The 14662-nt window shown below is 32.0% G+C and overlaps 2 protein-coding genes across 2 annotated transcripts; one reads left to right on the top strand and one right to left on the bottom strand.

Moving 5' to 3' along the window:
- Nucleotides 1-808: 808 nt before the first annotated feature.
- On the bottom strand, nucleotides 809-3821 carry LOC143066927 (uncharacterized). The gene is made up of 2 exons (XM_076239787.1): nucleotides 3689-3821; nucleotides 809-2287 (listed from the first exon to the last, which is right to left on the bottom strand). Exons 1-2 carry the CDS (start codon nucleotides 3689-3691, stop codon nucleotides 887-889), a joined length of 1404 nt encoding a protein of 467 aa, XP_076095902.1. The 5' UTR covers nucleotides 3692-3821; the 3' UTR covers nucleotides 809-886.
- A 1394-nt stretch (nucleotides 3822-5215) lies between these two features.
- Nucleotides 5216-11839, top strand: LOC143066926 (uncharacterized). Its single transcript, XM_076239786.1, has 3 exons — nucleotides 5216-5342; nucleotides 5804-5828; nucleotides 10303-11839. Exons 2-3 carry the CDS (start codon nucleotides 5811-5813, stop codon nucleotides 11698-11700), a joined length of 1416 nt encoding a protein of 471 aa, XP_076095901.1. The 5' UTR covers nucleotides 5216-5342; nucleotides 5804-5810; the 3' UTR covers nucleotides 11701-11839.
- Nucleotides 11840-14662: the final 2823 nt, after the last annotated feature.

Raw genomic sequence — 14662 nt, 5'->3', positions numbered from 1 at the left:
GTCTGGCGTATTAAATTATAATCCTGGTACATTTGATAACTAATTATGCTTGACAATCATTCAAATAACTTTGCAAATTATTTTGTTTCAAACATATTATTAAGGTTTATGTTTTGTTTTAATTACTGTATCATTTGTTGAATAGTTGCATGTAAACACATAAGACAATTAAATTTGAGTAACAGGTAACTACTATTGCCTTAAGTGTCAGGGATTTATGAGGTAACTAATAATTGCCTCAAGTTCAATATTTTAGAGGTAAACAACTGTTGCCTAAAATTCCATAGATTAATCAGGAAAATACCAAAATCTTACTGCAATAAGAATTTTCTGGTAAACTGTTGATGCCTTAAGTTCAATCTATATATGAGGTTAACCACTGTAGCCTAAAGTTTGAGAGATTCTACTGTTGCTTAAAGGTCAATAGATTTATGCTGTAAAGTTATATTGTCTTTACATGCAGTCCAATAGATCAATAAGACAAACTACTGTTGCCTAAAGTTCAATTAATGTATGAGGTAAACTACTGTTGCCCAAAGTTCAAATAATGTATGAGGTAAACTGCTTTGTCTAAAGTTCTATTAATGTATGAGGTAAACTACTGTTGCCTAAAGTTCAATTGATTCAAGGGGTAAAATAACGTTGCTTAAAGTTAAATTTTCTTGTTCATACATCTAGTCAGTCATAAACATTGTTGAAATCCTTTATGTATGTATTGCATTTTCGTAAACGATTGGTGACGTTTACTAAAACATAAGTATAAAAATACCAAATAATGTTAATCACAGACTTTTCAATTGTATAAATATTTAGACGGAAAAGATTTATTTCAGTTTTGATTTTTTATATAAAAGAACGGGTCAGATATAATCCATATATAATTGTTTTAGCCATACGGCATGATATTACAAATTTCCTTATAGCCCGGGCATCTCTGTACAAAGTTCGTCAAATATTCTTCCACAGTTGCATGAATTGTATCACATTCGCCGATGACCTGAAACCCGTGGACTCCAGTTGGGTTACACTCGACTGCCTTGTGGAATAGCCAGACCATGTTTTCACACATACAGTCAATGCGGTTATGTCCAATGCTGACGTTTTTGAGATTATCTGTGAAATTAATTGCAAGTGGTACTTCTGTAAGGGCAGTATTATTAAGCTCAAGAACTTGTAGAGAATGCAACGGCGCTAAGGAGTCACGTGAAATATATTTCAGTGGCATATTTGAAAGAGTAAGCTTTTGTATATTGGTGAAGCCTTGTAAATCTCGTTTTTCTACTGTCTCTATTGCATTAAATGAGAAGTCAATAGAGCCTAATGCTGCGATTGTGGCCAAAGCAGCCGGTATTCGCTCCAAAGAACAATTCCTTATTGTTAATTCACGAAGAGTATGTAGTCCTTCCACCGAAGTTTCGCTTAAGAAATCAAGAGGATTATTATCAATGCTAAACTTGGTCAATTTCTGGAGATATTTCAAGACAAGAGGAAAAATTGTGAGTGAGTCACCTTTTAACGACAATGTTGAAAGTTTTGAATTACTGCTTGTCGGGAATGATTGTAGAAGAATTCCACTGTCACCAGTATTTCGATTGTTGTCGTAGTTCAGCGTAAGTAAATTGCGTAACTTTGAAATACCAATTGGAACAGTTAGCAGATTTGTATCATGAATAGACAATTCAACAAGGGTTGTTTCGAAGCCATGGAAACCTGTTGGCGGAAGTATAATCAAGTTCGGATGGAGAGATGTGATCTCTAAGCGATGTAGATTTTGGAAATGGTTGAGAGTTCTCGGCCAATCCGTCTGTTTAATACTACCGAATGTAAACTCTTCCAATGTATCTCCTAAAGCCCTCATTACATTGTTTGGCAAGTTAATATCACTACTCCCTCGATAATTATTGGACACGTTTAATGATATTAAGTGATCTAGAGCCGCAAGTGCGTCTGGAAGGGTTAAAAGCTCATTATTGCTTAAGTCAATGTTCTTTATATCACTAGCAACACCTTGAAAGGTACCATTTGGTAGTGTCCGGAGTCGATTGTGGTCTAGCTTTAGTGTTTCAAAATGACTATTCGGAAAAGCATTAACTGGTAGGCTGGTAAAGTTATTGTGACTCAGGTCCAATACTCTGACACCTGACATATCGGCACTACTGAAGGATGGAACAATGGTAAGACCTCGATTATTGCATGATATTGTATCTGCAATGCATGTACACAAACTTGGACACGTGTGTACGGTAACAAAACTACAAATAACCACTAGTATCAACGGTAGGTACCTCTGAAATTATAAGAAAGGAAAGGAAGTAAATTGCACTTTTCGTACCAGTAATCATATTGACGTTTTTCATATGAAGTGTATAATAAATTATATGTGTTAGATGCAGAACAGAACGGAACAGAAATATATATAAAAAACATACCAAAAATTAAGGAAAATTGATCTGTAATGCTAGGAAAAAGCACCCCAGCATAAAATGTAACTATATATTTCAGTTTGAATGTACGAATAAAATATCAATGATATTTACCACCATGCATTTACTAAAGTATATATAAAAATGAAAATTGTTTTAACTGTCGTTCGGATCAAGAGTAGTTTATATTAGGATGAAATGCAGAGAACGACCAAAGAAGTTTCTCGGGAAGACTCAAAGAAAATGAAGGGCAATACACACATTGTAATAACTAAAACGTATAGAAATTCAATGTAAATAAATGGCGTAACATGTTGCTATGCTGTGCATATGATTTTTTCATAACAGTATATATTTTCCATGAAACTGCATAGGTTGAGGCATTACGGAAGTTTGTATTTGATTTGGATTATCTATCTCACAACAAAGAAACTTTATATGCTTTGGTCGAGATAAAAGGTACAAAAACAATATACTTTTCAAAATCATGTCTAAGCATCGGAACTCAAAGCCTCTTAGTTAAAAGGAGAAGTAACCTCAGTTTAATACAATTGAAATATGTCAATAAACCAGTAAATCACTCTATTGTGATGGTAGGGTAAAACATATACACATCTTATATATATGATACAATAAAGAAAGAGTCAAATATATCCCTTGTTCATGAATCGAAAACACTAATTTGGCAGGTAAACAGATTTGTTTTCTAATTTGTTCTTAACATCACAAGGTCATTACGGGGCCATTTATAGCTGACTATGCGGTATGGGCTTTGCTCATTGTTGATGGCCGTACAGTGACATGTAGTTATTATTATCTATATCATATTCTCACTGTGGAGAGTTGGCTCATTGACAATCATACCAAATCTTCTTTTTTATATTTTAAATAATAAAAAAAAAAAAAACAAAAAAAACAACATTTTTTCGTGCCCATCTTAATAGAAAAATAAACGATAACTTTCCCTCGCGGAAACTGTTTCGTTTTTACAACTTAATACTTCACAATGGATCTGTCAGCGGTAAACAGTTATCAACAAACAGCCAAGTTGAGTGTTAACAATAATTTAACTTTTATTTTTTTTTTTATATTATCCGATTTTCATTTGCTGTGTAACACTGATGTTAGTATTTTAAATACCACAATTCATATTTATGACGACTTTTGTAAAGATTTACTACAGATTATGGTTAAGCATCAGAAACATTTTTATTAATTAACAACAATAATAAGTCACAGAAAAAACGTTGACACAATACACTTACCATTGTAATTGTCTCTTGTTCTCTTAAAATCCAACAGAAGTCTGTCAGACTATGCTCAATTTTATCTCCATTCTCAATTTTATCTGTTATCGTGAGCTATCTTAATGATAGGTGGTGTTTATGTCGTCATATTCTGAAAATATCTTTGGCCTTATCCTTTATGAATTGACAAATATTCAGAATTTGAACCCTAAGCATTACCATTTTTACGAAAGTATTTTGGTTCATTTTTACCAAGTATTGTTTTAATCTATGTTAACCAGGTTTTGTTTTTGTTTTTGTTCATGTTTCTATGTTTGTCTTAGACAACGCCCACCTTAGTAGTTTTATTTTGATTAATTTTTCCAAGGTTTTGTTTTTATACATATTAAAGTTTTGTCTGAGTTTATGTTTGTTTGGTTTGTTTCGGTAATAAATTATGAGTTGGTTACTGTTAACTAAATAAACTCATCCTAGATATCATGACTGAAATTTACACCAGGCGCGCGTTTCGTCTACAAAATACTCATCAGTGACGGTCGAATAAAAAAATGTTAAAAAAGCACAAATAAAGTACCAAGTAGAATTAAGGATAAAAAATTCCTAAAAGTTTTGCCAAATACAGCTAACGTAATCTATTTCTGAGGTAGAAAAGCCTTAGTATTTCAAAAATTCAAAGTTTTGTTTTGGTTAATAGTTACTAATTCAATTAAATCTTGAAATACTGTTCCTATAGGTTATAAGTATTGATAAACAATTAAAAATAGTAATTTGAAATGAGACAACAATAAGACAAATAGAAGAAAACAGGACACGGGCACCAATGGGTCAACTGATTTATTTAATTAGAATAAAACCATACTAAATATTACAGTTATACACATATGCACAGTCATGGTACAACAATCTGTCGATACTTAGGTTTTGGCTTGCACAGTGTCATATTTGTCACTATCCGTTTATGCACTCAGGTCTGTATGTTGTGTCTTTCTTGTTGTATTGATGAATACACACCCTATCATGTCAGGTCAGAGTTTTTTGTGAGAGGTGTTTCTGCATGTATTGATCTAATAATATAAAAATGAAGAAGAGGTATGATTGCCAATCAGAAGAATCTTTAACAAGAGACCAAAAGGACACTATTGTCCTATGGATTGGCGCCACTTCAAAATAGTTAACCCCGTCACATTCTGAATGAGCCTGTTCAAAATCAGGAGCCTGTAGTTTAGTGGTTGTCGTTAGTACATGTCTCTCATACTTGTTTAATAAGGCCGTGTATCAGCAGGGAAGACAATGTTCAGCAGTATACTCTTCAGGGATACAATGCAAGTTGTGGGGCACATCTCATAAAACACTCTTCTAGAAGGAGCTGAAACCATATATCGTGGTTATCTCTGTTGACATTGTAGGTCGACATGAAACGAGCTAAAGCAGAACGGATAAAGATCAAATAAAAATTAAAAACAAAAGCAATTAATGTGAAATGTGAATTGTACCTGCTGTGCAAGTTAGACATGCAGCCCAGACCAGATTACATTGACCGGATTATCTCTGTAGTTTCCCTGTGTACGTGCTGGGAAGACTATCAAATGTTATACTTATCATGTTTTGATTAATAACTCCCTCCATATCTTACAGGAAGTCCGAACTGGCAGATTGGACAGATCTATGAAAGGTAGGGAAGCAATTCTAGAAATTAATACAAAAATGGACTATTTGATTGTCCTCGATATTTTTTTTATGGAAAAAAAATCATCTGAGTGAAAGATATAAAACGCATGCGATCATTTAAAAACTTAAAAAAAAAAAAAAAAAAAAAAAGCATGCTAGCAAATGTCAGTTAATCAAACTTTTAAATATATATATTTTTTAAATTCAATTCAACAAATAATTTTCGAATAAAAGACATTATATTTTAACAGTTAAAATTATATATTCAGTCTAAAGAAAGGTTATCGACATAGCATCAATTCTAAAAAACGAATCAGATCGAGAGGCTAATTACATAAGATTTTAGAAATATTATAAACGATGCTTTATTTATATCGACAACGAATTAATTATAGCGTTTAACTCTGCTGTTTGAAAAGAATGTGTACAACAAACGCATTAAGGTATATTTTCGTGTATTTTCAGAAACAGAATGAAGACTGTTATTGTGGTAAGAGACATATAGCTAGTCTAAGATTAATATGTATAAGTCTAGTCTAACCAAAAGAGACATATGTTTATACTCAGAGACATGAGTATAAATAGTATTGAAAGGCAATAATGTCGTTTCACTTAATTTAAAAAAAAGAGAAATATGTGTCTTTGATTTCAGCATTTAAATTTTATACAATAAACTCATATAAGATACCAGGATTGAGATTTTGTACACAAGACACGCGTTATGTCTGCAAAAAGACTCATTAGTGACATTCGAAAAAATCAAGTTAAAAACTCTAAATAAAGAAGGAAATTGTAGACCATCGAGGACACAAAATTCTTAAAAGGATTTGCCAAATACAGGTAAGGTAGGCGTTGGTGTATATCATTATCAAGTCATGTCAAAAGTCATACTCCAAAAAAACATAAACCAAATTTTTCATCGGTACAAGGACATCATTCTTGAATATAAATCTCACAATAAGCAGATGATACAACGCTTTTTCTTAAAGTCTACAAATGGAATAAAGCATGCACATAATATTATTGAAACCTCGATAGAAACAAAATATAAGGTATTTTTCTAGGTAAACTTAAACAGTGCAAGGACAAATTTGAAAACTTTAATTGGAAATATAACGTAAAAAGCCTCGGTATTGTTTTTGGCTCTGACAAGAAAAAATGTCAAACACTTAATATAGAAAACAGTTGGAAAAATAATAGAAAAAAAATAATGATGGGAAAAAAGGAAAATAAGCAACTATCATCAAAACACTTATTATACCTAATACAATATATATTGCATCACTAAAATCTGTGTAAAGAAACTATAACTAAGTTTAAATATATATTTTTTTTATGGGAGGGTGGTAGTGAGAAAGTTAACGCTCAGTTCTAAGAAAAGATTATTTAGAAGCGGGGTTAAAAATGACAGATCTTAATTCTTACATTCAAGCATTGAAATTAAATTGGGTTAAAAGACTTAGGCCGTGCATAATCCTATAATGGTTTACTTTTTTAAATTGTTATTTGGATGGAGAGTTGTCTCATTGGCACTCACACCACATCTTCCTATATCTAATTACAGATGAAATTTGGGCAGACTGAAAAATTATTCCAACCTACTACTTCAGTGAGTTTTGGGTTAAAATCTAATATCTGAAATGAATCTGGGTTCTCATAAATCATTAGAAAAAAAAGAAAAAAAAACTGCCCATTTTTTACCTAGAAATTTTAAAAGGCTGGAATAAAATGGAGGCGGGAAGACAAAAACAAAAACCCTGAAAACTATAGAGATATAAGGACACAAGTTATATGGGGTTTGTATTTTAAACATTGGGTAGAAGAAGATTTAATTTTTAAAAACGACATAAATAACGATAAAGGAGAAATTTCTTAAAGAAGCTCAGATAAACTAAAATAGAAACAAAATTGGACAGCACAGACATGTACTTTTACGTAAAGCTGTACCAAAATCGTGGAAAGAAAAATTAAAGAGTAAAACATCAATAAATACTAAAATTCCTATTCAACAAGATTTAAAGATGAATTGCCATTCATTGCATTAGAATCTGGACAAAATTTCGTTCAAAAAAATAAATGATATTATAATTAAATCTAATAAAGAGTAGGATTCTATGTATGGAAGCAATATTTCACTTTTGAAAACGTTGTTTATTTTATAAAGAAGAACCTTACTTTTACATTCCATTTTTTAAAAGATAATGGAATAAAAATGTTAAGATGGAAATTACTGCATGACATTATAGCAATTAATCATAACTTGTACCATTGCAAAATATCTGATAATCCAAATTGTGTGATGTGTTCAAAAAGTGATAACTTTATTCATTTTTTCTTTTATTTATGTATTTTAATATTGATCAACATGTATTTTGTCTTAAAAATCTTGTACTTAGATATAAAATTGAAGATATTGAATAATAATGATTTGTTTTGTGAGTTATAAATGTTTTTATTTATCAGAAAAAAGAACTAAATTTGTGAATATGTTGTCGGTTCTAAAAAAATTAATTCAAACACAAATGTTATATCATCTAGATAGTCTATGTTTGAGAAACTTTGATTTTATGTATTGTTTTATGAGAATTATACCTTGAATAAATACTAAAGTATTTAAATAACAAAGATTCAATCAATAATTTAACAAATCAATAAAGACAAGGTGTCAATAGCTCCTTCCTTGATCTCTTTTATATTTTTAATTTTTCACTTACCTGAAATATTCGATTATTCTATGTTTAAACATGTACCCTTTTGATAAGTGACTTGATGACTGTAATAAACTACTCATCATTTCAAGAAATTATGTGTCAAGCAATGTGGCCAGCCATGCTTGTTTGGTAAATTCTACATTCCGTGTAAATTAGATTTATTTTCCATATCAAAACAAATGATGGACAAAAATCCGTTTTTTTCTTTCTTATATGATAGTTTATATATAGGATTACTGCATAATGTATATGTATTGAGTGCTCGTATGAATACTTTGTAAAATGCAACTAACACAAAATATACATATAAGATCCATTTTGCTCATCAAATCCTCTGGTTTCATTAGCAATTAATAACGCAGGGAGAAACTTTAGCGTTATTGTTGTAGCGCTAAGAGAAATTGTTCACAACCAGAAGTTGAAAAAAATAAATAAATGTGCAGACAAAATATACGTTCAGGTATTTCACATCCAACCTCTTACGGAAATATTCTTTAAACACAAAAATGTCTACATTCACATCAAAGACTAACCAAACCTTTGAACAGACATATTCATATTCAGGAATATTGTTACGATACTGTTATCAGATCATGACAGATGCGTATTTTGGTATACAAATTGTTTTACTCATAGGGTCTTTGCATCGGAAATGAACACATTTATTCTAAAACCAGTTGTGGGCATCATACGAACTATGTTCTTCTCATATATTTTATGATGGGATGATACTAAACCCTCATCCGGAAGGAATGTGCTTGATTGTCACATGATGTAGACGTAATCTTTTAATTAGTTTAATTGAGGTCTGGAGCTAGCACCTATTATCGATGTCTTAAGACCTTCTATCATTTGTGAAGTAGACACTGAAAATTTATCTTTTATTGGTCTGGCTCATTTATTGTTGATAAGACACCGATAACGTTTAACAAAGTCTGAATAGCAGGTTCATGATTGTTTGAGTATATAAATTTACCTGCCATACACTGTTGGTATGCAGTCAGGAGTCTCCGTCGTCAAAATTATCTCCCCATTACGCCAGTTCATTTTCATAATCGTAGAAATGGAAGCCATTGTAGGGATGACGCGCTACCAATATTGCTATTGGAAACCGATAAATTTATCCACATTGCACCATTACGATCCTTATATGTCAGTTGTATTTTAAAAACAAATGTATCAACTAGCTAATGAGCATCAGTTAATAATATTGTCTGCATTGATTCAACTTAAAACTATTGTCTGATCGGTTGTCGGGTGGAATTTTCGAAAATTCATAAACATTTAAAAAAATTCTAATTAAATATTTCGTGGAAGGGCAGACTAGATTTTTTTAGTGTATGAAGACTATAAACCCTAGTAATCACACACAAATTTTTTTTCGAAGATATGCATTTTCATCATCCAACTTGAAAGACTGTCGTCAAGTACTTTCAGTAAAACATAGCTATTCGAACACACCTTCTCTGTTTTTGTGACTCATTAGATAGGTATTTCACTTGACTTATATATTTCATCTTTTAGTACTGTGATTTTTTTTGTGTTATAAAGTCAACCTGTAGCTTTAATATATAAAAATGATAGAATCTGAAGCGAGACGATGTATGAAATATTCTTACTTTGTACGATATCAAGACAAAATACTCAACTCAAACACGCCCTAACATAAAAAGGTGCACTCGATTTTCTCTTTTCGATTCAATTGTTACCCATGTTTTGGAATTTTTTCTTCAGTCACATAATGGAAGGGCAGACACGAAAATTACTGAACTAATAGATTGATATGTTTTCCGTCCGTGGTAATTTTTTCATAAAAATCGGAGGTTATGCATTTTCTTCATCCAACTTGAAAGATACCCATGTCGTCGACTTGATATCTAATTGTTCTGCTTAACTATGTACTAGATAAATTGAAAACTTTTGCAAATGGTGTTTTTAAAATAAAACACCTCGTAATTGAGAAGAAAATTGTAATTTTGTTTGTTTCTATTAACTTTTAAAAATTTTGTCACTATAGTAAACAATACAGTAAACATTTATCGCCTTCACTAACAAAGAGCTTCGATTCTTTTGTTCTATTTCAACCTGGTTTCCGACTGTATGTGAGGAACATTGATAGGTTTAAGAGGACATCTGAGTTTGTATCAAAAGTTCATCATGATTTTATATAAACATTTTGAGTAATTTACATGAGGTATTTGCGCACATTCATTAATTTTATATTATTAATAATCATTTATGCTCTCTTTTTAGGTTCTTTTACTTTCTCTGTGTCAGTTAGTATCGTCAATTACCCGTGCAACATGCTCTTTACCTGGTGCAATGCAGGGTAAATGTCAATGTCAAGGTAATATCGTCAAATGTGAAGATCTTGACTACATAGCGACACAGACTGGAGGCAGTGCTTTTCTAAGATTAGAAGTCAGGAACAGTAACTTATCAATTAACGCTTCTTCATTTAATAGTTGGGGGCTCACTGAAATTCTTCTTGAAAATTGTCAGCTTACGGATTCCAGCTTTCCTCCTGGCGATTTCCATGGTTTGGAAAATAGTTTACGGTTATTAAGTTTAAAAGATAATGAATTGACTAGACTCCCAAAATTTCTGTCAAAATTCACAAACATAGAGACACTGGACGTTTCTGGAAATCCAATTCCTCACTATAATTTTAACGAAGATATTTTACGTGATATAGGAGATTCATTATTATCATTTTCTTTTGGAACAAAAATCGGTGGAACTGAGCTTTCGCAGTGGCCATTAACGTTGAAACATCTGGTTAAATTGCAAGAGATTATCCTTACTGCTGCCGACATTACAATCATGCCAACCAACTCATTCCATGGATTTGAAGGAACATTGCTTCGACTGACATTAGCAAATACCAAACTTCGATCGGTACCGTTGGCTATATCAAGACTCCGATATCTACAAGATTTACATTTTGACCACAACCAAAACGTAGGAGATTATGGAGTTCGGATCCCTCTCATTAAAGGTTTTCTACCATTTCTCAATCAAATGTCACTCAAAGATGACAATATCACTACATTTCCAGAAGTTCTACAAAGTTTTGATCGACTTGATCAACTTAACATGGACGAAAACAACTTAAAATTCGTAAGTGACAAATCGGCAAAAGCTGTTACCCAAATTACCAGCTTAAGTCTTCAACACTCTGGAATAACCCGGATTCCGGGAGCAATCCAAGACATTACATATTTAAACATTTTAGATTTGTCAAACAACAGTATACATGCAATAGAAACAAATGACCTAAAAGAGTCGGCCGAGCTCCTTACCCTGAAACTGAATAATAATCCTATTTTATACATTTCTGATAAAGCGTTCGTTAATCAAACGAAACTTCGCCGACTTGAACTAAAAGGTATCGCGATTAAGCGTGTACCATGCGCGTTAGAGGCTATGATTCGAAGACATCAACCAGGATACGTTATTGTCGATTTGTCAAACAATAAAATTGAATGCAATTGCGGACTCAAATGGCTATTTGATGTTAAAAATGACAGACATACTCGAACACGATTCAGGATTGTAGGAAATTGTGACACTGTTGATAAAACAATTCAGGACTATTTGGATTCAGACCTAGCGACTTGTCCTAATGGCATAAACTGTACCGACTCTTAAGTATAGATTCGCTCTTCCATTTGTGTCTCTTGAAGAAAAATAACCTAAAGTGACATCATCTTAATTTAATGTATTGGCATAACATCGTGGCCACAAGTTAATTGTTTTCTGTTTAGTATTAAATTTATATTAAGATCCATTTTGTTACATCTTGTAATCAATTTTATTTGGCAATCGCCAATTGCCGTCAGCAGGGTTAAATAACATTAGTTAGACCTGATAGTCAAATGCGTTTTGTTTAAATATACTTCTTCACTTTTTTGGCCTTTTGGTAAATGTTGTTTGTGCTGTATTTAGACGTTTCTACAACGAAATTTGTTTTTCAATTTAGACTCGTTTATATATATATATATATATATATATATATATAATATATACAACTCGTCTAAACATCAACCCAACAATGTTAGATTTGTAAATTTGCTTTCGCAAATTTTTGGTTCTTCCCTCGCCGGGATTCGAACCCATGCTACTGTGATATCGTGACACCAAATCGCTTGCACTGCAGCCGTCCCGCTAGACCACACGACCACCTGAGCTATATATATATATATATATATACATAATCAAAAGTCAAAATCAAAAGCTCAAACCTATCAAACGAATGGACAACAATTGTCATATTCCTGTGTTGGCACAGGCATTGTCTTATATAGAAATTAGTGGATTGAATTTGTTTTATAGCTAGCTAAACCTCTCACTGGTATGACAGTCGCATAAATATTCATTATGTTGACAACGTTGTGTGAACAAAACAAACAGACATAATAGATAAAAGTGTCAAAAATACCACAGTAGACATTGTGTTATAATCTTAATCACAAAAAACACAACCATACACACATATAACAAAGAAGCACACAATGGCATATAGACCAAGCATATTACACAAATTTACCATTGTACAATAACACAATGACGGGATGTATAAGTAAAGAGCCACGTAATATATGTAACAAAGAAACATAAATAGGTATATAGACAAAGCACAAAGCAAAATTGAAAGACAAGCAACACACAAGTTTTCGAAGTAACACCGAAAGGCATATAGACAATGGACATAAGCAAAAGTGAAAGACAAGAACACGAAAATATCATAAACAATAATGACAGGATGTACAAGTACCTGAAGTATCTTAATAACAATAAAAACAAACAAACATTTAAACGGCATAAATCAAGTTTAACAACCTCATTCATTGCTTTCTTAATTTATTTTTGTATGTTACAAAGTAAAATCACAAAAGTACTAAACTCCAAGGAAAATTCAAAACGTAAAATCCCGAATCAAATTGCAAATGATAAACGCATCAAACAAATGTACAACAACTGTTATATCCCAGACATGGTACAGGCATTTTAAATTGTAGAAAATGGTCGGTTGAACCTGGTTATCCACCAATAAACGATTCAAAGATTTTAAGCATTCGGACCGAATGGCAAGACCAAAATGGCTTTAAAGTAGAATTGCGCGTTTGACGCCAGAATGTAAACGTCATACAGATGGAGATATAAAATAATTTTGTCGTTCAAAGTATGAAAATAATATAGTCTTTAATTCCTCTAAGTAAATCCGGTTCATTTTACAAAAATAAAAAGTAACTAATAACATAATCTACCCAGTCAAAACTTTATAGTGACATTATTTCTACAATAATTTTATTGTCACAATTTCGAGTTTACGGAGGCAAGAGTTTGAAAAATACTTTATATTATAAATTACCTCAGATATTCTCTTTATTTGTGACAAGATCGACTAGGCATGTATTTTGACTAAGAAAGAGTTATGTGCAAAAAAAGAGGGACGAAAGATACCAAAGGGACAGTCAAACTCATAAATCTAAAACAAACTGACAACGCCATGGCTAAAAATGAAAAAGACAAACAGAAAAACAATAGTAAACATGACACAATATAGAAAACTAAAGAATAAACAACACAAACCCCACCAAAAACTAGGGGTGATCTCAGGTGCTCCTGAAGGGTAAGCAGATCCTGTTCCACATGTGGCACCCGTCGTGTTGCTTATGTGATTACAAATCCGGTAAATAGTCTAATTCGGTAGGTCACATTCATGAAAGGGAAGGGAATTGTAGTTGCGACGTAAGGAACATATCCGATATCATTTGTGAAACGGTTATTCCATAACGGTCAACCAACTCGTGATGGCGTCCGTAAAATTTACGAAGGGATGATTTCAACTTCACCATTTGGAACTCTTGGTTTAATAGCTTCCTTGTGAGCAGCAACCCTCTATCAAGAAAATCCTGATAGGAAATGCAAGCACGGGAATGTCGTACCCTCTAGAATCTCGTATGAAGTTGCTCACTAAGAAGGGAGCAATGGTTTCTGTAGAAATTTTATTTTTATTTTTTAAGTATACCTCCAACAAACTTTACAAACATAATTTCAATAACAAGAAATACGTAGCTTAATCATGTTCAAATTTAGATTATAATGTGTTTAAAACATTTTCGTTTTTTTTCAAACAAAGTATGATTTTCTCCCAAAATCAATTTATTTGAATCTATATTGGTCAATCCTGTTAAAGATAAAGTGGATTCATTTCTTAAAGCGGTCTTATAAACTCAGAAAGTGGTTGTAAAGAGTTGAGAATTTAATTTATGATATTGAAAGAAAGGGATATGAATAGTAAGTTCTTTCAAAAAATAAAAAAAAAAAAAAAACCCAAAAACCAGCACGATATAAATTTCATGCGTGCAATGCCCTTTTCTGGATTAACCATATAAGGAACACTCAAAGTCAAATATTTTGAAAGCAAACTGTGTTTCAGAACAGAAATAATTGAAGAGCCATAATATCGAATAAAGTTAATTCACAAAAATACCGAACTCCGAGCAAAATCAAAAGCTTATACACATCAAACGAATGGATGACAACTGTGATATTCCTGATTTGGTACAGACATTTTCTTATGTATGCTGTCAAAAATAGTATTATA

Source organism: Mytilus galloprovincialis, chromosome 3 (genome assembly GCF_965363235.1).
Source record: "Mytilus galloprovincialis chromosome 3, xbMytGall1.hap1.1, whole genome shotgun sequence".
NCBI lineage: Eukaryota > Metazoa > Mollusca > Bivalvia > Mytilida > Mytilidae > Mytilus > Mytilus galloprovincialis.
The sequence above is the reverse complement of the archived record's forward strand: the minus strand, read 5'-3'. Positions and strand labels throughout refer to the sequence as shown.